This window comes from Macrobrachium rosenbergii, chromosome 9 (assembly GCF_040412425.1).
Source record: "Macrobrachium rosenbergii isolate ZJJX-2024 chromosome 9, ASM4041242v1, whole genome shotgun sequence".
In the NCBI taxonomy this organism is placed as follows: domain Eukaryota; kingdom Metazoa; phylum Arthropoda; class Malacostraca; order Decapoda; family Palaemonidae; genus Macrobrachium; species Macrobrachium rosenbergii.
Genome location: NC_089749.1, coordinates 40,033,239 through 40,058,238, shown reverse-complemented (window position 1 = coordinate 40,058,238; position 25,000 = coordinate 40,033,239). Strand labels below are relative to the sequence as shown.

The 25,000-nt window shown below is 36.0% G+C and overlaps 1 protein-coding gene across 2 annotated transcripts in view; it reads right to left on the bottom strand.

Annotated features, from left to right (window-relative positions):
* The window catches only part of LOC136841706 (bile salt-activated lipase-like), a 208,326-nt gene that overhangs the window by 46,870 nt on the left and 136,456 nt on the right, over window positions 1–25,000 (bottom strand). For both annotated transcript variants that reach the window (XM_067108929.1, XM_067108930.1), the window contains exon 2: window positions 8,100–8,990. In XM_067108929.1, coding sequence (XP_066965030.1) covers window positions 8,100–8,990 — 891 coding nt within the window. The remainder of the gene's footprint in view (window positions 1–8,099; window positions 8,991–25,000) is intronic.

The window sequence follows — 25,000 nt, the reverse complement described above, 5'->3', positions numbered from 1 at the left end:
TATATATAATCATGAAACTACAAATGTTGTTTAATATCCAATTCAGTACGCTACTTCGAAATATCCCCGATGGGAAATTATCACTGAAGGGGAATTTTATAAGTGATAAATGGATTGGTACCACCGAGTCTCAATCCCTCGACACAGTAGCTTCCAACAGCTCCAGTCGACGGTCAGACCATTGAGCAACCAAGAGAGGTATTAGTTAATGTCGAATCTGCCGTACTTATTTACCCGTCGAGGGCGGGAAATTGTACTTAGCTTCGGCATTAACCCACCTCCACAATGATAGCTTCATGATTGTATATAAATCACAGTGTGATAGTCGACTGTTGTTGGAGGGTACAGTGTCGAGGGATTGAGACCCAGTGGTACCAATCCATTTATCACTTATAAAATTGTCTTTCGATGATAATTCCCCATCGGGGATATTCCCAAAGTAGCTTCAATTAGATATTAAACAACATTTGTAACTTCATGATTGTATATATATTATATATATATATATATATATATATATATATATATATATATATATATATATATATATATATATATATATATATAACCAACCACAAAGGAAGAAACGGAAATAGCTTCCTTGTTAGGTTAAATGAATTAGTACACCTATACAAAATTAACTATGGAAATGTAAAAGGATGGTCGCCTACTCTTTTTGGATTGCCTAATACTTAGAACTAGTTACGGATTTAAACACAGTTTATAGAAAACCACAAATATTCTGCTATGTTTATTTTTACTCGGGTCACAGCAATAAAGTTAAGAAATCAATTTTTACATCAATATTTTTAAGAATATTACATACATGTGGTCCTGAGAGTATTAATAGGGAAATAGATATGATTAGGAGTAAAGGTAAGAAATGGAAATATCCTGCCTTTGTTGGATAATGGATTAAAAACCTAGATCCATGGTCAGAAAGACATTTTATGATAGCAAAAGAGAAAAACTGTAATACAAAAACCTGCTTGTACATCTATATATATATATATATATATATATATATATATATATATATATATATATATATATATATATATATATATATATATATATATATATATATATATATATCTGTATATATATATATATATATATATATATATATATATATATATATATATATATTTCTTGTAATTTCACAATGGTCCCGTGGATGAAGTATAAAATAAGTCCTCACGTGAAAATTAAAGGAATTGGAAATTAAGACTTTGTTTGTTTTGTAAACGATTCCAAAGTCATCTTCAGTACCCTGAAGATGACTTTGAATAAAACCTGCATTGAAAGTCTTGGGTACCAAAGACCTTTAATTTTCACGTGAGGATATTATATATATATATATATATATATATATATATATATATATATATATATATATATATATATATATATATATATATATATATATATATATATATATATATATATACTATATATAGTGAATGGCAGTGTCGCTTCTAGAAAGTCGAATCGAATCTTTAATAAGAGGAGTATGGCCAGCAGAAACCTCAGCTTTTTTAGTTAAACATTTATTTTCATTGCCAATATTTCGGTATTACAAATTCCATTTTCACGGCTAAAAGCAGAGAAAACGAAAACCCATGAATCAGGAATAAGACTGAAGTGGAGCACAAGAGTAAATCATTCTTCTAAAAGAAATGAGTACATCAATGAACTTAAAATTTGACATGACTGCAAATTGGCAAGTAATGAAACACGAAATTAACTTTAAAGAACAAAACTATCAAGCATATTGACACAAACCTTTAGGGAAAAAACTGAATATAACAAGAAAAAACAACAGACAGAAGAGAAAAATATTCGACATTAATTCTGCCATGTACAAAATTTTTGTATATATTTATGAATTTCTGTATGTATTTACAAAAAGTAAAATGATAAAATATCGAGACGAGAACTCACTACCCCAAAAACTGTGTAAAAGACTGAACAAATTCTTTTTGGACAACAGGGAAGGCAAATACAGAGAGGCGAAAAGTGCAGAATGGACGAATGGTCTATCAGGCAATGTTTAATGGTACGGCAGTTGAACGGTTGCTGAGAGTTGGTGATAACTGTTTAATGAAGAGGGACTCGAAAATGGGTAATGACTGATTATCTATTACTTGAGATGGGATTTTGAAATCACTCTAAAGAATATTGTGTTTACATTTTTACCGTATTGCAGTGAATTCCTTCCTGGATAAAACTAATCCTGTCCTGCGACAGACGCATAGCGAAGACAGTCGATGCAAACCTTCAACAGCCGACTGGAATTATCCCATAGGATCTCAAATTACATTTGGGACAAGTGAATAAATATACCGTTGAAGATCGCATCAATTCCGGTAGGGTGTCTTTGAACTTGAAAATAAAACTGCAATTGAAATTAAAATTAAATTAAATTTAACGTATGGATACATACTGCTAAGTGCGATAGTGAGTTCCCGTTTTACATGTTTGTATGTTGAACAATAAGTCAAAGATACTCATTTCTGCTTGTAGGTATATCAAAAGTGGATGCGTTAAGTGGGACGGATAACAATTTCCACTTAAATAGTTTTACGGAAAAATTTTACTTCATGAAATTTAACCCAAATGCACTATAAATTATAAACCCTCCACACACACACACACACACACACACACACACACACACACACACACACACATATATATATATATATATATATATATATATATATATATATATATATATATATATATATATATATATATAAACACATACATTTATATGCACATCCATATATACAGGATGCCCATAAAATCATGGTGCAATTTAAAACACTTGTAGCTTCGTAACTTTACATGATAGTATTAATCTGTAAAAAAGGATAAGAAATCTTAATGTGTCTAGTTTTTCTGTTCTTCTGGAGTTTTATTCATTATTTGTTTTATCAGATATTTTTCACAATTTCTGAAACTTAAGAATGACTTCTTTTTCAGAACTGCTGTTTACCCATGACTTCACTAGAAGAGAAAGTAAATCGTACCCTTTGGTTGGCTGAGCTAAATGTACTGTCGCTGAGTGTCAAAAGAAGGTTTACAACCGAGTACAATAAAGAAGCACCACACAGGAACTACATGGCCAGGTGGATGAAGAAACTAATAGAAACAGATTCTGCTGTTGATAAACCACGGTCTGGTAAACTATGTTGATGAGGAACTGTAGCATCTGTAGAGCTGATGCATTTGGATTCTGTACGCTTCCATTTTAATTTTTTTCCGCAGAATCCTATGTACAGCCGATTTTTAAAGCCTCATCTCCAAAGATGATGATCTTAGACGCTTTCTCGGACTTTTTTCAAAGGATTGTTCTACAGATGCTACAGTTCTCATCAACTCATGGTCTACCAGACCGTGGTTTATCATTAACAGAATCTGTTTCTATAAATTTCTTCATCCACCTGACTATGCAATTCCTGTGTGGTGCTTCTCTATTGTACTTGGATGTAAACCTTCTTTGGACAGCGGCAATGCATTTTAGCTCAGCCAACCAAAGGATACAGTTTACTCTCTCTTCTAGTGAAGCCATGGGTCAACAGCAGCTCTGAAAAAGAGGTCACTTTTAAGTTTCAGAAATTGTGAAAAGTATTTGATAAGACTAATAATAAATAAAACTTCAGAAGATCAGAAAAACTAGAAATATGCTTTCTTATTCTTTTTACAGATTAATTCTATCATGTAAAGTCATGAAGCTACAAGTATTTTAAATTGCACCATGACTTCATGGACACCCTGTATATATATATATATATATATATATATATATATATATATATATATATATATATATATATATACACACATATATATATATATATATATATATATATATATATATATATATATATATATATATATATATATATATATATATATATATATATTAGTAAGTATTAAGTATGTATAATTAGCAGGGACAATTTTCAGGGTTGACTGCGCGAAGAACTTTTACAAGATTCTTGGGCACGGGGTTTTAGGTTACCTGGCAATGTAAGCAATCTAAAGTTTTTCTGGTAGCCATTTTTGAGCCACTGCACAAAATAAAACCATAAGTATTTTCAAGCCGTCAGTGTTCATGACGGTCTAGACCTTTGTGCTAAATGTGCCCAGCAATTAGTGAAAGAAATGCCATCAAGTTTTACGGATAACATTTAGTGTAAGTAAAGGAACACGACCAGGTAGCAACTTTGCAAATAACCATGAGTTAAAGTAAAGGAATACTGCCCAGTAACAAATTTGATCCTCCAGTAGAGTAATCCAATCACGTAACAACTTTAGCAATGGGATGGTAAGTAGGAACTTGGTAAAAAGCACTACAGAAAAGGAATGCTAAATAGCAAATTGGCGAATAACTTTTAAGCAAAGGTATATCAGCCTGTACCTTTGCAAATAACACTTACCATATGAATGCCACCACTTAGCAACTTTTGACTAGCCCCTAAGCAATGGAATATAATCTCGTATAGCAATGTCACCCACTCTGAAACCCACTCAACATCTATTAAAAAGACACTTGCTTTAGAAATACATTGCGGATTTAATTACCCTCGCGCAAGCTGCAGATTTCCAAATTTTTTTCCAGAACGAAAACGTGTGTGCGCTTTCTATAAATGAATACCGTTGATGGGTATAAATGTTCAAAAGCGCTTCCGCATCTTTATTTATACGGAAGTCCCCTCGGTTTAACCTTTACGTCGTCAGATTGGTGAAATACAGTGAAATTCAATTGAATCACATATGTGATCATTTGTCAGTCATTTAATGTTTATTTGCTTTTCTTGAGTTGAGGAGTCGCTTTTCAATATCCTCCCGGTGAAAAGAGTAGTAGGACTTCCCCGATTTAGGATATCGACAATTCCATTAAAAATTCTTAGCAAAAGTTCTAAACGGCGGATTTTCTCCTCATCTTCCTGGAAGCGCTGCAACCTTTGATGAATCTAGCTGAAACGGGGCGCAACTTTGTGAAACGAAACTTTGTTGAAGGGGGCTTTAATAAGAGAAGCTTCCACACAGCGAGAGAGAGAGAGAGAGAGAGAGAGAGAGAGAGAGAGAGAGAGATCACACATCAACGCACAAAATACGGAAGTAAAGTTCAAGAGAATTTTTTTCCTTAACTGAAAGCTGGTGACGTTCAAGAGTCGAGATCTTGCCGATTATCAGGTTGAAAAATAGCAGCTTTTATGGCCTCGACAAGGGCATCGGCAGGTGGGATGACCAATCAATCAAGTTCCCGAATGAGAAGCTGAATTGTGTGTAAGTATAAAGTTCCTTTGTTTACTTTGATTCCAGCTGGAAATCCGTAAAACTAAATAGTTATCAGTCCCTTTATTGGAATGATTGCTCACTTATATATATATATATATATATATATATATATATATATATATATATATATATATATATATATATATATATATATATATATATATATATATATATATATATATATATATATATATATATATATATATATATATATATATATATATATATATATATATATATATATATATATATATATATATATATATATATATATATATATATATATATATATATATATAGTTATCAGTCCCTTTATTTGAATGGTTATTCACTTTATATATATATATATATATATATATATATATATATATATATATATATATATATATATATATATATATATATATATATATACATATAATCATGAAGCTACAATTGTCGCAAATATCAAATCCACGCTGCCTCGAGAATATCCCCGATGGGAATTATCACCGAAGGGAATTTATAAGTGATAAATGGACGGTCAGTGGTAACGTCGACTGGAGTTGATGGATGCGTATCTGTGTCGCGGGATCGAGACTCGGCAGTGCCCGTCCATTTATCACTTATAAATTCCCCCCATTCGGTGATAATTTCCCCATCATTAATTTATATTCCTGAGGCAGCGTGGATTTTATATTAATATTTATACAGTATGATTATATATGATTGTAATATCACAGTGTGATAAAAAAATGTATATATATATATATATATATATATATATATATATATATATATATATATATATATAAAAATATCATATATATATATATATATATATATATATATATATATATATATATATATATATATATATATATATATATATATATATATATATATATATATATATATATATATATATATATATATATATATAATTCTAATAACCACAATGCCCTCTTAACTTCTTGAATTCTTAGCGCTTTTTGGATATGCATGTAACTACGAAGCCGTAAGATATAAACGCAAGAAATTGAAGAGACTGTGATGGCCAACGTGGTCAGGTCGGCAACAGGACCTCCTTGTCTTTATGGTGACGCGGGTTCGTTTCCCGCGACCGGCCATCACAGTCTCTTTAATTTCTCGCGTTTGGATCTTACGGCTTCGTAGTTACAAGCACATCCAAAAAAAAGCTCAAGAACTCGAAAGTTAAGAGGGCATTAAGAGAAGTATTATGGTCTAGTAAAAGTGACCAGTAGATTCTACATATATATATATATATATATATATATAAATATATGACCATATGGATAAATTTTATATATATATGAAAATTTATCGCACTGCGATGTATATACAGTTATGAAGCTACAAATGTCGTTTAATATCAATCCACGCTACTTAGGAATATCCTCGATGGGGAATTATCACTGAAGAGGAATTTTATAAGTGATAAACGGATCAGTGGTTTGACCGTCGTGTAGTTGTTGGAAGGTATTGTGTTGAGGGATCGAGATCCGGCGGTACCGATCCATTTATCACTTATAGAATTCTCTTTCGGTGATAATTCTCCATCGGCGATATTTCCGAAGTAGCGTGAATTGGATATTAAATGACATTTGTAGCTTCATAACTGTATATATATATATATATATATATATATATATATATATATATATATATATATATATATATATATATATATATATATATATATATACAGTATATACTGTATATATAAAAGGAATAAAATTGTGAATAGCCAGCGTAGTATTATATTTGTTTGTTGTGGAATTTATGCTAAATTTATGTATATATATATATATATATATATATATATATATATATATATATATATATATATATATATATATATACTGTATATATAATATAAAGGAATAGAATTGTGAATAGCCAGAGTAGTATTATATTTGTTTGTTGGCCAAATTTTCGGGACGTATGTTTAATTACTATGCAAAGTAGAAAAATTATGAATAAAATTAGTTATAACATTTACAAAATTTATAGTTATCAAACATGAAATCTAAAAAAAAAAAAAAAAATAGTTAAACTACTGGAAACTAAAAAGCAGAACTTGAAAAGACTAAAGTCTAGTACCTAGCTCAGTTGGAACTGAAATTTGAGTCACAAAGTCATGTTTCAGATGGAGGACGTCGACTAACAATAGATACAAAACGGTAAAAGAAGTCTGGCTGTTTAGTGAAGGAACAAGCTGCTTAATGGTTCCTGACTGAATAAAGAGCAGTCATTAGGTGCTTGAGCAACAATATTAAAATCCTCACACGAAACTCAGTTATGAATTGCATATTTTGTGTATACATGTACATAATTATATTATATATATATATATATATATATATATATATATATATATATATATATATATATATATATATATATATATATATATATATATATATCATATATATATTCAGCTGCACCTTGAAGCACGAATATTAGCGAAAACTGAAGCAGCTAAAACCGTGAATTTCTAGGACATTGTTGGTGCTTTGACTAAAAATCTCAAGTACTTATCAACACAAGTTATCCAGACTTCTCTTAATTTTGTAAATGACATCGTTCAACAATTTATCAATCAGACTGCATGCTTCCATTTTTAAATAAGTCTCAACCTAAAAGTCCAGTCGTTTTCGAAGTTAAAATGTCGGGGTAATTCTAAACACAGAAAACCTTAAAGTCAGCTATGAGGCGACTGGAGTGCTGGACGAGCAACAGAGGGAGGGAGGAAGGGAGGGAGGGAGCGCACTGGATGTACTCACGATCGGCATGTAGACGTTGAGGGTGAGGCAGTCCTCCGACATGTCGTACTCCCTGATGTGTTTCTGTTGCATGTACAGGTATTTCTTCCTCTGCTCTTTGGCACCTCTTCTTCTGTGATTGCTGCCCCCTTCCGCCTGCTTCCCCGAAACCTGTTCTGCTTCGGCTGAATGTTTTCCATGGTATTCCCTGACGTTTATCCACCCGAGAGTGCTCGAGTCATCAGCCAACTTGGCCTCATCCCAGGAACCGGTGGCAGTTTCGCTGTCACTCGTTGCTGAGATCTCGTGTTTGTTCTGGGTACTGTCGTCTCCAGCCTGAATGATGTGTTTAAGTCTCTGAAGCAGAATCGTACTGTTGGGTCTATGTTTAAAATGTGTTTCGTCGGTGGTCGCGTCACCATTATTGCTATGGGTACGACTTGCACTTATATCGCTTTTGTTAATATGGCTACGGCTACTATCTTTATGACTATTATTAAAACTATTAATTCTAACACTAGAACTTTCACCAAGTGTTCCCCATGGTGGCCTACTAGTCCTGTATACCCCTGGGGTCTCAGGGTCCACCTTTTCTTTGCCACTCTTCTGGCAGTCCTTCCCTTCTGCTCCTGCCATTTCCCCGCCGCACCCTTCTTCCCTCTTGGATTTTCTGGCCTTCTGCGTCTTCTCAACCACCATGCGGAGTTCGTCATGCAACTCCTCCACTTGCTCCTCGTACAAGTCAGTTCCAAGCTCAGCCACCAGGGCCCTCTTCAGCTGATCCTCAAGGTGGCCAAGATCGACGTTGGATTCCATAGTGTCCCAGACGTCGGTTTCCAGCGGCTGGTAGCAGACTGCTCCAAATTCTCGGGCCTCTAGAATCCCCTTCCAGGAGCCATACTCGACAGGTGCCTAAAAAAACAAAAAACAAATATAAAATATCAAGTATGAAAATCGAATCTAGGAATCACGCTATTAAAGATTCTTTTTAATTTGAAAAAATCAGTGGTTAATGAATAACCATTCAGTTAATTATTTATATATAGTGTAGGCTATAGATGATACCTGAAATGACACATACACACACACACATAAATATATATATATATATATATATATATATATATATATATATATATATATATATATATATATATATATATATATATATATATATATATATATATATACAGTATATATATAAATCGGAAGACAGGAGTAGCAGCTCGGATGATACACGGTCTAGAGTTCATGGAAAGGCGTTCTATTTGCATACTTTTACTCAAGATCCGACGTTTCATATCGCTTGATGCACTTTCAAGGCTGAAAAAGCGGTTAAAAACAGTAAGTATTTTTATATATAAGGTGAATGGTATATACAAAATCTATTTCTCACCTTATTTATATCTTAGGAAGAACAGAGAGCAAAAAGGAACAAAAAGGGGAAGACAAATAACAGCAAAGGGGCACAGAACATCTACCATGATGATAGTGAAGGCTAGACTGGTGTAAAGGACAACATACAGTAAATGAAAAAGACACACGAGGTTAAAAAAAACACACACACAAAAACATCATTTATGTTGTCCTTTACGCCAGTCTAGCCTTCACTACCAACATGGTAAATGTTCTGTGCCCCTTTGCTGTTATTTTTCTTCCCCTTTTTGTTCCTTTTTGCTCTCTGTTCTTCCTAAGATATAAATAAGGTGAAAATAGATTTTTTATATATCTTTCTCATTATATATACAAGTATTTATTGTTTTTCAACACTTTTTTCATCCTTGAAAAAATGCATCAAGCGACGTGAAACGTCGACTCTTGAATAAAAATATGCAAATAGAACGCCTTTCCATAAACTCTTGATATATATATATATATATATATATATATATATATATATATATATATATATATATATATTATATATATAAATTTCTGACTCATCATATATCTCTCAGGTGGAAAGCAAGGGCGCTATCCACTGGGCCATACAAGTCTAAAAGAAGTTGGAACCTGAGAGCAACTGCACCCAGAAATTACCTAAGCTAACTGCTTGCATACCAGCGAGTTTCCCCAACTTCCCGACTCAGCAATGACCCAATAGACAACATTTCATTCATTATCCCTTCTGAGTGAATAAGATATCAACACACAATCACGTGTGGAACAGAAATAAATTTCTGACTCACGTCGGGATCGATCTCTCATGGAAAGCAAAGGGCGCTATCCATATACAAGTCTAAAAGAGTTGGAACCTGATTGCACCCAAAAATTACCTGGGCAAGCTAACTGCTTGCATATTTCCCCATACTAGCAATGACCCAATATGTTTCATTCATTATCCTTCTGAGTGAATAAGATAGAAATCATCATCTGTGGAACGAAATTTACTCTATCTATCTCATGGATATATATCCATATGTCTAAATGAAGTTGGAACCTGAGATAACTGCACCTATATACCTGGGCAAGCTAACTGCTTGCATACCATATATTTCCCCAACTACTATGACCCAATAGACAACATTTCATATTATCCCTTCTGATAATAAGATATCATCAACACACAATCACGTGTGGAAGGTTCCAAAAGCTTTTAGACTTGGCCCAGTGGATAGCGCCCTTACTTTCCACCTGAGAGAATAACGTGAGTCAAAATTTATTTGATTGTGTGTTGATGATTTCTCTTACTAAGGATAATTATATAAAAAATAAGTCATTGCTGAGTCGGGACAGTTCATTAGCTTGCCCAGGTAATTCACTTCCAACTTCTTTACATTTGATAACGCCCTTGCTTTCACCTGAGAGACCTGAGTCACACGAATTGTGTTGATATTTATATATATATATATATATATATATATATATATATATATATATATATATATATATATATATATATATATATATATATATATATATATATATATATATATAGTTGCAAAGCTTGGGATATATTATTAATATAAATTTAATTTCTCTTACTAATAATTATATATAAATCACAGTTCATTACACTATATTGCACATATATATATATATATATATATATATATATATATATATATATATATATATATATATTTATTGCATTCGTGTGTCTGTGCAACAAACAAATGTAATGAACTGAGATTTATACATAATTATTGGTAAGAGAAAATTAATTCTTTCATTATTAATATAACTAACCTAACCCATGCTTTGCAACTATACATAATACCGACAAGCACTTTATAAAAAAAAAAAAAACTTGGTTCTTCCAGGGTGTAAGTAAAAGAAAGGCTTGGAAGAGCAAATGGATGTTAGAACAACATGCAAATGGAGAGGTACTAACTGTCAGAAATCAAGCTCTGTGTCGATGAGGGAGCATATGTATTTAAAGGTCTGCAGAACGTGGAAGACAGAAGAGCAGCAGAGCTGAAGGATGTTAGTGCAGAAAGGGTCTGAGAATGCTTGTGGTTTCTGTTGGGCAGACACCGAGAGTTCATGGGTTTTAAAGCCAGATGCTGTGATATCGTAGTGAAACTGTGACAAAGTGGCTGACCAGGGTTTGTAAGGTATGTATCGATTAGAGAAAGGTTCCAAAGCAATGGGTGAGCAAACTAGGACGAGTAAGAGAACAGAAAAGCACTAAAAGGGAAGGTAACAGAAAAAGCACGAAGAATATGGGGAGGAAGACATGAGGAGATGGAGGTAAAGATAAAAAGGAATTGAAGAGTAGGAGAAGAAAAGAAAATGAGCAAAACAGAGAAAGGACTGCGATCAAGGAACACGGAAAAAGAGGAATATAAAGATGTTCGGGGTAAAGAAAAGGCGCGACTTGAATAGGAATACAAGGGAAAGAAGGAAGAAGGGAGTGAGGACACGGAAGAGCAAATAAAGAATAAGAGAGGTGGGACATAAGGGCACGAAAGAAGATGAAAGGGTTGACGAGAATGAACAAAACGAAATGGACGAATAAAAAGGGAGAGAAAAAGGAATCACCTAAAGAGGACGACGATGGAAGAAGAGAGAGGAGATGAAGGAAGACAAGGAAGAGGAGATTAAAAAAGAAAGACACCTTAAAGAAGAAGAAGAAGAAGAAGAAGAAGAAGAAGAAGAAGGGGGTTTTGGGGTGGGGGTGGGGCCGTCGTGCGAATGTGGGGCGGAGTGGCGGGTTTGAGACGAAGAGTAAGTCCTGCAGTTGACAGCTTGACAGTCTGACGACCACCTGACCCCCTCGTGTGTAATGGAAAATCTACACCACACACACATACATACATACACTCACACACACTTTGAATAGCTCTATTAAGTTACAATGGGTGAATCTCTCTCTCTCTCTCTCTCTCTCTCTCTCTCTCTCTCTCTCTCTCTCTCTCTCTCACATAATTATACAGTTTCTGCAGAATGAGGTCGTATACGACTATATATTATGGCCTTAAGTGTAACGTGTTTGGAATCTAAAAGTTGCAGTGTGTGTGTGTGTGTGTGAATGCACATACATCATCTCAGTCTCTCATCGTTATGCGTGTTGTTATTTTTTTCCTAGAACCAGCCTCTTGGGCAGAAACATTTTAGCGTATATATTATATATATATATATATATATATATATATATATATATATATATATATATATATATATACATATATATATATATATATATATATATGTCTATATATCTATATCTATATATATATATATATATATATATATTTATATATATATATATATATATATATATATATATATATATATATATATATATATATATATATATATTAGTGTGTCACTGTAGTCCTGATCCCCGTACTGCTGGTTCACTTATTATCACCTAAAATTCCCCTTGGTAACATATACAAAATATATTACTTCCGTAAATTGGATATTAAAGGACGTTTGTAGCTTTCTGATTGTATATGAATCCATGATGTGATAAATAGTCCCTCTTAACTTCATCAGAGGTGGGTGGATATCGTCTCCAAACGCAAAACACCTTTTGGGCTGATAGATGGTATTCATTTTCACCTCTCTTGTGGCCGACTGGTTAGTGTGTCAAGCCCCCGTCCGTCGCTGGTTCGATCCAAGCAAAAATTCAAGAAAATATATTACTTCCGAGGTAGAGTGAATGATGGACGTTTGTAGTTTCTGATTGTATATGAATCACGGTGATGTGATAAATAGTCATAACCCACCCATATATATATATAATCATAAGAGGTCACGTTGCCGATATATATGACCATATATATATATGGATAAACTAGTCTATTGCCTCTTGTACAAACATATGCCCTCTTAACCTGTGGTTTTTGGATATATTTAATAGAGCCCGTAAGATCAAGCACAAAAATAAGAGACTGTGATGCCCAGTCATCCTCACCATCACAAGGAGGTAGCCAGGTGGGCAAAAGTCGTTTTCTTGTACAAACATTTTAGGCTGAAAGATATATTTAATAATCTACCCATCCTCACTTTTACCAGATACAATCGTTTTTGTAGTAGCCAAAAAGTGCAAAGAATCTACTGAGTCACTTAACCAGAGAGCATTGTGGCTAAAAAAGTGCGAAGAATTCAAAGTTACATATGTATCTGGTAAAATCTGTGACCAGTAGATTCTACATATATATTTAAGCCTAAAAGCAATAAAAACAATTGCCCACTTGGCTACGATGGTGAGGATGGGTCTATTCCTGCTCTAATAAATATATCTGAAAACGACAGGTATATGTATGTACGAGAGTTAATGGACTTTTATCCTTCTCGTGGTCAGGTCGGCAACGTGACCTCCTTGTAAATATGGTGACGCGGGTTCGTTTCCTGCGACCGGGCATCACAGTCTCTTCAATTTCTTGCTCTTGGATCTTACGGCTTTGTAGTGACAAGCATATCCAAAAAAGCGCGAAGAATTAGAGAAGTTAAGAGGACATTGTGTATATATATATATTACACACACATATATATATATATATATATATATATATATATATATATAAATATATATATATATATATATATATATATATATATATATATATATATATATAATATATATATATATATATATATATATATATATATATATATATATAATTATATATATATATATATATATATATATATATATATATATATATATATATATATATATATATATATATATATATATATATATATATATATATATATATTATTGTATTTATACACCGTGACTTTTTATATTTACAAATATTAAGCTACAAGTATCGTTTAATATTCAGTTCACTATACCTCTGGAATAACTGTACTTTACTAGTTATAATTCCTCTTTGGTGTAAGTTATTCCTGAGGCACAGTGAACTTGACGTTAAACCATACTTGTTTTTAATGTTTGTGAACATATTTAGTGTATATATATGTATATATATATGTACATATGTATAAATATATGTATATATATATATATATATATATATATATATATATATATATATATATATATATATATATATATATATATATATATATATATATATATATATATATATATATATATATATATATATATATATATATATATATATATATATATATATATATATATATATATATATATATGCACCCGTACTTGGCGCTGGAAAGAGGAAGTGAGTACGGCCGGCGGTCGTTGATCACTCGAGTTGAAAAGAAGCGATTGTTGAAGGCCCTGTCAGCCAATATAACTTCAGTGACACGTTTCACTCGCTACTTCCTTTGCTTTTTGTGACCTATTTGAGATCAGTCACTGGGAGTCAAGTGCCTCTTGAATACCGGAGTCGAGGTGATCTTGTTAAAGAAAAACGCATCTCCTACTGAAAGGGACAGCACGTTAAAAAGGCATTTTTTGCTTTGAGGATCGCTTTCTGCAATCGCAGCAAGCTGTGATGATTTTATGGATAATGTCTAGAACTGAGCCGGGTCCCGCTAGACGGGTATTTGAGCCAGCTTCGTCCGTTCGTGAGAAGAGGCAGGTTATTTGGTGCAGGGTGCGCAGCGGGAGGACATGGACACCACTTTCTGGAAGTGACCTGTGTAAAAGACTGATCGAACCGGCTGGTCCCTGAGTGAGGGCTGGTTCTGAGTACAGTTGCTACACTTGAAGATGTTTGATAACATTTTTCTTGTCGACCTTAAAGTGATGCGGCTTCTGGTAGAAAATCCGATTTAGCACGTTTCGCATTTGTATTGTTCTCAAAGAGAACGGAAATGGAAGAAAGGGAGGAAGATCTTTTAGGGTGAGAAGAAATAGTTTTCCTCGAAGATAACGATAATAACAATGAGCACAAATAAGAGGCATTCAGTGATAAAAGACTAAAAGTAAAAGAGTGAGAGAACTAGAGAAGCGCTGCTACAAGATGCAAAATTCGCATTTGAGAGCTTGAAGCGAAGGAAGCCTCATACAAAAGAAGAAAGAGGAGACTATAAAAGTAAGGGAGAAGTAAAACAGATTTCGGCGAAAAAGAGGGAAAAGCCATTATCTAATAGGCGACACAAAGCAGGCACGTGATCAGTGTCACCATACTTGGATAGTTAACGAGGTAAATGAACTTCATCTGGTGAAGTCACTATCCCTTCTAGATTCCTAAAGCCTGACTTTCTAAAAAATTAATTACGCTAAGTCTTCCGGCTTAAAGAATAAAAAAAAAGAAATGAAATAACACCTATATTAGCCACTTCAAAGCATATGCTTTACTTCCTCCTAATCCTCCTTAATTGGCGTAATTAAAAGACCTCTAGAGCTGAGGCTGCGATTCGATTTCCCTCATTTTCAAAGGTGAAGTTGGCACGCCTGTGGCTTCGGTCTCAATACGCCTTATAAATTCGCCAAGGTTATTTATTACGGAAAAGGGGGAACACTTCCTTATTATGCATGATTATCTGTAAATATGCTCAACCGCATCATGACTGAGAAATATGAAAAATTTATGTCAGTTAATCAAATTCACCTGTAATCTGGCATAGTTAAACCTGATCGAATATCTCAAGCGTGTCAAAGATACCTGTCCGTTTGATTGGTTTATAAGACTGCTGTTACAGTTTCAAAGTTCAATGACAATGAAAATAACTTTGCTAAATGTAGATCCATAAAGATTAACATTTGAATAGGTGTGACTAGGGTAGATACAACGCCTAATTACCTGATGGGAAAGAATAATCAGTCCTCTACTGAGTGAGCTAAGAACCCCGGTGGAGTAAGGGATCGACAGAGAAGAGAGAGAATAAAGGTCAGTAGAAGATGGCTGCTAATGACTCTTTAATGGTGGTCATTGGAAGCGTAAAATTAGTCCAAAATGACCTTGAAGCCATCCGTGAACTAGCCGAATGTACATCGAGGTTTCTTGGGAAAATGAAATGACATGGAATAGTCTCTCTCTCTCTCTCTCTCTCTCTCTCTCTCTCTCTCTCTCTCTCTCTCTCTCTCTCTCTCTCTCTCTCTCTCTCTCTCTGTCGCGTGTAAAGATAACAAGATTGACTCGCTCTCTTGACAGTAAGAGTATAACACATAAGGGCCTAGTGACCTGAGCTATTCCCTAACTCGCGTCAGAAGGTAAAATTTCCAAGGTCAGACCTCAGCCTCCTTAAAACCATAAAGAAGCTAACTACTGTGTATCCGGGCTTCTTGTTTGAAACGATAAATAAAGGGAAATACCCTCCGAGTTTGCTTGCTGTCCAGCAGGATTATTTCTTGCAGGACTGGACTGAGCCTGTAAAGAACTAAATAAAGAATGACTTCTGCTGAGAAGGTTTCCGTTCTCTTCGTCAAGAGGAATCTGTGGCTGACGATCTGTATTGAAAAAACTACAATAAAAGGACCTCTTGTTAAAGCGTCTTCCATTTCTTCGGTGAACAGGAATCGATGGTAGATGATATTTATAATCCGGTTAAAGAAAGTCTCAATTGCAAGTGTCGATAAACAAAGGAAACTGGTAATGAATTATACCAAACGAAAAGAAATACCAGGCGATGATCGACTCTAATTCCCTATTAGAAGACTCCTTAGACAACACAGGAGTAGACCACGTTGACGAAAGTGTTCATCAATAATGAAGTGGATAAAGAGTAAAAAAGCCAAGATAATAGACATTCTGAAGCAACAGATCCTTCCCATTATTTAGCCGTAGCTCCCATAAGAGTCGAGGAAAATGGTGGTCGTGTTTTTATTGATTTTGTCATTATCAAATTCTTTCAAGTTTCTATCTTTATAGTTATCCTTTCATTATCATCAAATCCCAAGAAACTAACTGAACATGATGTACTGAATTCTCTGCTCATAAGCCTTTTAATTGACATTATCTTCGAGACCTAATAAAACTAAACTGAGCGAACAGATTTAAACTTTGACGTCAGAAAAAACCACCTGTACTCAATAGAGGCGTTTATAATCCTGCATTGTTCGTTTACTTTATATGTAATTTAGTAAACACTGGTTAGAGCCACAACGCGTTTAAAAAATCTCTAGCTAAATGGACAACTCTAAAACATGTTATTGTTGCTGATTGATTATGGTACCTTATGCCAGCACAGTGTTCATTCTCTTTGGGCATCTCGCATGTGCCAGAATGAAAAAGAAAAAGACATTATGAGAGCAGCAGAGGGGAATAGTCTACATTTTGTACTTTCTTCGGAATAAAAGTCACCGGAGTTGGGCCGCAGGGGGCGAAGCCTGCATAGATTGTGTAGGTGGGACACAAAATAAGAAAAGAGGAACTGAAAACGTGAATAAACATTTTACCACTCTAAATTGTATATAGGGAATTCTTGCAGAGTGATCACGAATCATACATTTGTATGTATTATGGAAATCATTCTTTTTCTTTTTTAAGATGATTTTGATGTACCATCGCCATCATCATCGTCTTCGCCACTTGCTCGCCAAATTTTTTAACGAAATGGTCAAAAAGAATGCAAAAATATTCAAGGATCAGTGTAGGGTCATATACTTCTAGGGTCCACGGAAGGCGTGGTAACGAATTGTGACTCATGCCATTTTTGGAAATATTTAATTTTTGTCGAAGATAGACTTTTCTCGGTTGATTTACCTGAGTATTCGCCCGTGCAATGACAGCGGAGGACATTTCTGTTGTTGTGGGTTTTTGTTTTTTAAGTGGATTCAAATGAAACTATCAAGAGGCTTGAACAAGCCGCCTCCCAACTCCAGGCTCTCCAGGTCGCCGCTCCCCGTCGTTCCTTCCCCGCCTCCTCCAGCCTCCAAGTTCTTCCTCTTCGAGACAAGTCGACTCTATCTTTCCGCGGTGGATAAGACGAACTCCTCCCCCAGTCCTCGACGCCCTCAAAGTCTTCGAGGGAATGGAGAGTAACAGCTGAGGATGACGCGTACGTGTCCCGTCCCTCCTCCTGCCAAGGGGAAAGAAAAAAAGGCCGATGGAACGCGGCCTGGACGCGATAACCGTAGCATAATGCATTCCCTCCGCCTGGCTGACCCTCAAGGAACTATGAATGGTTGGCAGGACCACCGTGATGGGGACCTAGTTCACTTCCGGAATGGTGTGACAGGGAGCTGCAGAGAGAGAGAGAGAGAGAGAGAGAGAGAGAGAGAGAGAGAGAGAGAGAGAGAGAGAGCTTTTTTCTGCTTCCACTAAATATATTAGTTTCCATTTTCATTGTAGGCTTCGGTAACAATACCGTTGTCACAGAAACATAGTAAGTGCATCTAGTGTGGAATAAAAAATGTAAAAAGAATTTATTAATACATTCTTCCATTAAAATGCACTAAAAAGTAGAAAATAATTTTTTGATACACACCAGGATTGTCTTATAATTAATCATGTCTAAAAAAAATAAAAGCGTGGGTCCCAAACATGGAAGGAAATGCAACAAGAAATAAAAAAATATATATATATTTCTTTTCTTGTAGCATTTCCTTCCATGTTTGGAGCCCACGCTTTTATTTTTGTAGACTTGATTAATTGTAAGAAAATCCTGTCTCAAAAAATTATTTTTTACTGTTTAGTACATTTTAATAAAAGCATGTTTAAAAAAATATTTTTTTATTTTATACTTTTTGGTTTGACAGAAATTGTAACCGATTTATGATTGTAGTTAACGATATTGATGTCTGTTCATAGGGATGGGGAGGAAAGGGAAAGGGGGAGAGGAAAGAGGAAGAGGGAGGGAGTAGGAAGGAGGGGAAGGAAAATGGGAGGGGGGGGATGGAAGAGGGAAGAAGAGGGAAGGGGAAGGGGAGGAGGAAGGATGAGAGGGGAAGGGGAGGGTGAGGGGAGGAGGTACGGGGAGGAGGAAAATGGGAAGGGGATGGAGTTGAGGAGGAGGGGAGGGGGTGGAGGAGGAGGAGGGATGGAGGAGGGGAGGGGATGGAGTTGGGAGGGGAGGGGTGGAGGAGGAAGGGGTAGGGGATGGAAGGGGAGGGGAAGGGGATGGAGTTGAAAGAGGAGGGGAGGGTGGAGGAGGAAGGGGGTAGGGGATGGAAAAGGGAGGGGGAAGGGAAGGGAAGGGAGGGGAAGGAGGGGTGGGGAAGGTGAGGGAGGGGTGGGGATGGAAAGGAGGTGGAGTGGAGGGGAAAGGTGGCATGGGAAGGGGAGGTGTGGGGGAAGGGGACGGGGATGGAAAAGGAAAGGAGGAGGACACAGCTTGATTGTGTTCTCTGGAAGGGGGATGGGGAGGGGAGGGAAGGGGGTAGGGAGGGGAATGGGGGGAAGGGGAATGGGGAAGGGAAGGTGGAAGTGGAGGGGATGGAAGAGGAAAGGAGGAAGGAGGGAGGGGAGGAGGACACAGCTAAATTAACACTTGATCATGTTCTCCTGAAGAGGGAGGGGTAGGGGGAGGGGAGGGGATTGAAGAATGAACGGGAAGGGGATCGAACAGGGAAAGGTAGAAGGACACAGCTAAATTAACATTTGATTGATTGCCTGGAAGGGGAGGGGAAGGGGAGGGGAAGAGGAGGGGAGGGGAAGAGGAATGGAAGAGTGAAGGGGAGGGGAAGGGAAGAGGGTGGGGAGGGCACAGGTAAATTATCACTTGATTGTGTGCTCCAGAAGGAAGGGGAAGTGGGAGGAGGGGAGAAGGGGGGAGGGGAGGGGGAAGGGGAGGGAGATGAAGGGGGAGGGAGGCTGAAGGGGAGGGGGAGGCTAAGGGGAGGAAAGGGGAGGGGAGGGAGGGGATGGAAGAGGAAGGAGAGGATAGAAGAGGGAGGGGCAGGGGAGGAGGACACAACTAAATTCTAGTGACTGCATGCTTCAGAAGGGGAGGGGAGAGGAGGGGAGAGGAGATGAGGGGAGGGGAGGGGGATGGAATAGGGAAGGGAATGGAAGATGGAAGGGGAGGCGGAGGTAAGAGGGAAGAGGAGGGGGACAACACTGCTAAATTAACACTTGATTGTGTGCTTCGGAAGGGGAGGGGAGTGGTAGGGGAGGGAGATGGAAGAGGGAAGGGAGGATAGGACACAACTAAATTAATATTTGAATGTATGCTCCGGGAGGGGGAGGGGGAGGGGAAGGGTGTGGGGTGGAAGAGGGAAGGGGAGGAAGGACACAGCTACATTAGCACTTGATCGTGTGCTTTGGAAGGGGGATGGGAGGGGGAATGGGAAGGGGAGGGGTGGGGGAAGAGGATGGAAGAGAGAAAAGGGAGGGGAGGGGAAGGGGTAGGGGAAGTGTAAGGGAATGGAAGAGGGAAGAGGATGGGATGGGAGGGGAGGGAGGAGGACACAGCTAAATTAACACTTGATTATGTGCTGGGAAGGGGAGGAGAGGAACGGGTGGATGGATGAAGGAAGGTGAGGTGGATGGATAGTTTCTACTGAGTCAAAAGAAGTTGTGAAAAATCCGAAGAGTTTCATACAACTCCTGAGATACTGGGAGAGGTCACTGTAGGGCCACTAGAGGTCATTGCTGATCTACTGACCATGTAAGGTTGTATTGTCACCGGGATTGAGTAACTATGCAAAATTTCAAGTCCAACGGACGAAGGGAACAGGTTGAAAATTGAGCTACAAGATTTGGGGACGAACAGACAGATGCAGAAGTCAAGTTCAATAAAAGCATGCAATAAAAAAGTAAACAATTTTTTCTAACCTTAGAACTTCGAGTGATTATATTACAACTAGTTTTAGTTACTGAAGAAGATCCTTGTAATGCCAAAGGGGGTCAATCTTTGGCATAGCCTTGAGCTGTTGTGGGGTCAGTCTTTGACATAACCTTTAGCTACAACAGAAAATCAGTTAATAACACAATGGGTAAAGTTGTATGAGATTTTCCTTGTATTTCCGATATGTTCGTGTGGAATTTCATTTGTAGTAATTAATGGAATATGGAATGTGTGAAACGTAAAGTAGCTGCAAAGTTGACTGAACTGAAGGAAACCACAGATTTCTATTCTTCTGAAGGTTCTTCCTTAACAGTACTAAAGGATCACACGGCATTCTGTTCTCAGATGAGCACGGAGGAAAACATTTTTATACAAGTTTCAGTCTCTGTGAAGCTGAAAACATATCTGTCCTCACAGGAAGCCACAATATTCTTCTGGCCCCGTAAGCAACGAGCTCTAAAAATAAAGATTCCCTGTTTCTTGTTAGAAAAGTTGATTCCGAGAAGGAGGAGAAAGAGAAGGTAGAGAAGAGGGTGGAGGGGGGAGGTTGCCGGGGGAGGGGGAGGGAGATCAGGCTGCTACTAAACAGCTCCTCCTTGACACCTTCCAAAACTTTCCGGGAAGCCTGCCAGGCACTTCAAACTTCCTTGGTCACGTCCAGTTAGTTATTCGAAGAATCTTCTGCGTTGTAATTCTGCTCATTACAAAAAGCCCCATATATATATATATATATATATATATATATATATATATATATATATATATATATATATATATATATACACACACACACACACACACACACACACACATATATATATATATATATATATATATATATATATATATATATATATATATATATATATATATATATATATATATATATATATATATATATATATATATATATATATATATATATATATATATATATATATATGCACACACACACGTGTTAGTAATTTCATAATATCACACCAGTGGACCAAGTCCCGAACGTGTATGAGTTGCAAGCTGATGCAACATACATGAATCCTAACATTTCTGGGGCGCCTCATGGATTATAAACGTCGGCTCGGGACGTCACTGACTAATTCTCTGCGCATTTCGATCTTGACCTTCCTTCTCTCTTTTCGAATTTCGTTTGGTTTGTCCTCGTGAAGGGAAGGGGAGAGCAATGGCGGATGAGCGTAAGAGAGAAGATAGTTTCCTAAAATGTTTTACTTTTTCATTAAATAGCATATTTAAAAGAGAGAGAGAGAGAGAGAGAGAGAGAGAGAGAGAGAGAGAGAGAGAGAGAGAGAGATACATGTACCGTGTAGTGTACCGTCTATGTTGATGAATTTGCTGAGAGAGAGAGAGAGAGAGAGAGAGAGAGAGAGAGAGAGAGAGAGAGAGAGAGAGAGAGAGATACTTGTACCATAGAGCCCCGTCTATGTTGATCAATTTGAAAGAGAGAGAGAGAGAGAGAGAGAGAGAGAGAGAGAGAGAGAGAGAGAGAGAGAGAGAGCTAGTTGTAACTTCAGCTTCATCTTACTGTATTTGGTCATGCGTGAGTGAAAAATAGATACACACACACAGTGTCATCCAATGCATACTGCTTGACTTACATGTGTATGTGTATACGATTAGTGAAAGACGGAAAGATAGAGAGAGAGAGAAACAGCCAGACAATATACACTTCCGTGTATGTGCACATAGTGTAGGCTGACGAGAGAGCAGCAATGTAAATACGTCCACATCTCAGCCCTTGAATGAGGAGAGGCAAAACTTGCGCAGTGGTCCTATTTAGAGGCGCTTGAAAAGGAGCGAGTGTCAAATAGGCTTCAAAACGAATGAGACATGAATATCTCCGTCAATTCACCTGCTCTCAGGCAGGACGAAGACTTTTCTCTCTCTCTCTCTCTCTCTCTCTCTCTCTCTCTCTCTCTCTCTCTCTCTCCGGATTCTGCGGTGATGTTTGTTGCTGGATTTTGAGGAGGTTAGGTGGACGGGGCTAGGCAGGGGGCTAATGGAGACTGAGTGGAGTGGCAGAATGTGGTAGACGCTTTGTCATTAAGAGCTAAAATAAGATACAAAATTTTTCTCTCTATCTGTGTGTGTGTGTGTGTGTATGTGTGCGCGTGAGAGCACACACACACTGGCGGACATTGAGATATCTCGCATATCCTGATCTAGTACGGCGTATGGTGTTTTAAACGGCTAACGTAATTCTTCTGCCATTTTAAATTATCTTTGTTCCCCTACACTTTCCAGGTATTTGGAACTCAAAAGACATGTCATCACTTGTGTGTATAACAATGGCTCTCTCTCTCTCTCTCTCTCTCTCTCTCTCTCTCTCTCTCTCTCTTCTCTCTACCTTTTGTCTCCTTAAATGTCTGTCAACCTACGTCTACCCATTTTTCCCTGTCCCTTTCGTTCTCTATGCGCGAATTCGGCTATCTATCTTTTAGTTTTCTGTAAAAGAAACTATTGTGCCGGCTTTGTCTGCACGTCCGCACTTTTTCTGTCCGCCCTCAGATCTTAAAAGCTACTGAGGCTAGAGGGCTGCAAATTGATATGTTGATCATCCACCCTCCAATCATCAACCATACCAAATTGCAGCCCTCTAGCTAGCCTAAGTAGTTTTTAGTTTAAAGATTAAAGTTAGCCATAATCGTGCTTTTGGCAATGATATAAGAAAAACCACCACCGGGCCATGGTTAAAGTTTCATGGGCTGAGGCTCATACAGCATGATACCGAGACCACCGAAAGCTGGATCTATTTGCAGTGGCCTTGATTATACGCTGTACATAAAACTCGGTTCGTCAAAGAAACTCGGCACATGTTTTTACTTGTTTCCGTTTTGCTCCCTCTCTCTCTCTCTTTATCTCTACATATGTATACATATACACATATATATATATATATATATATATATATATATATATATATATATATATATATATATATATATATATATATATAAATATATATATATATATATATATATATATATATATATATATATATATATATATATATATATATATATATATATATATATATATATATATATATATATATATATATATATATATATATATATAATCATGAAAGCACAAACGTCCTTTAATATCCAATTCACTCTACCTCAGATAGTAATATATTTTCATATATGTTACCGAAGAGAATTTTTAGTTGATAATAAGTCCACCATCCGTGGGGTCAGACCAGCGACGGACGAGGATTCAGGACTACAGTGATATATAACATATATATATATACAAGATATATATATATATATAATATATATCTATATATATATATTTATATATATAAATATATTTGTATATATATATATATATATATATATATATATATATAACGTATATAAGGAGCGATATATGGTTATATAATGACGATTTATAGTGGTTACCTCTCTCCCTCCCTCTCCAACTCAGTTTTATATATATATATATATATATATATATATATATATATATATATATATATATATATATATATATATATATATATATATATATATAGTATATATATATATATATATATATATATATATATATATATATATAGTATATATATATATATATATATATATATATATATATATATATTTTATTTATATTTAATATATATATTTGTATATATATTTGGTAACATAATGGCCTCATAATCTAGGGGACCAACGTTCGCTGCCCGTCATTGAGCGGATAGCGATTACTGTCCACCGGATGTAAGTTACTACATTCTGTAATAATATACGACATGGTATATATATATATATATATATATATATGCCTGACGACCGCCCCAGAGGCATATACCCTATGGGAGGACTGAAACCAACAAC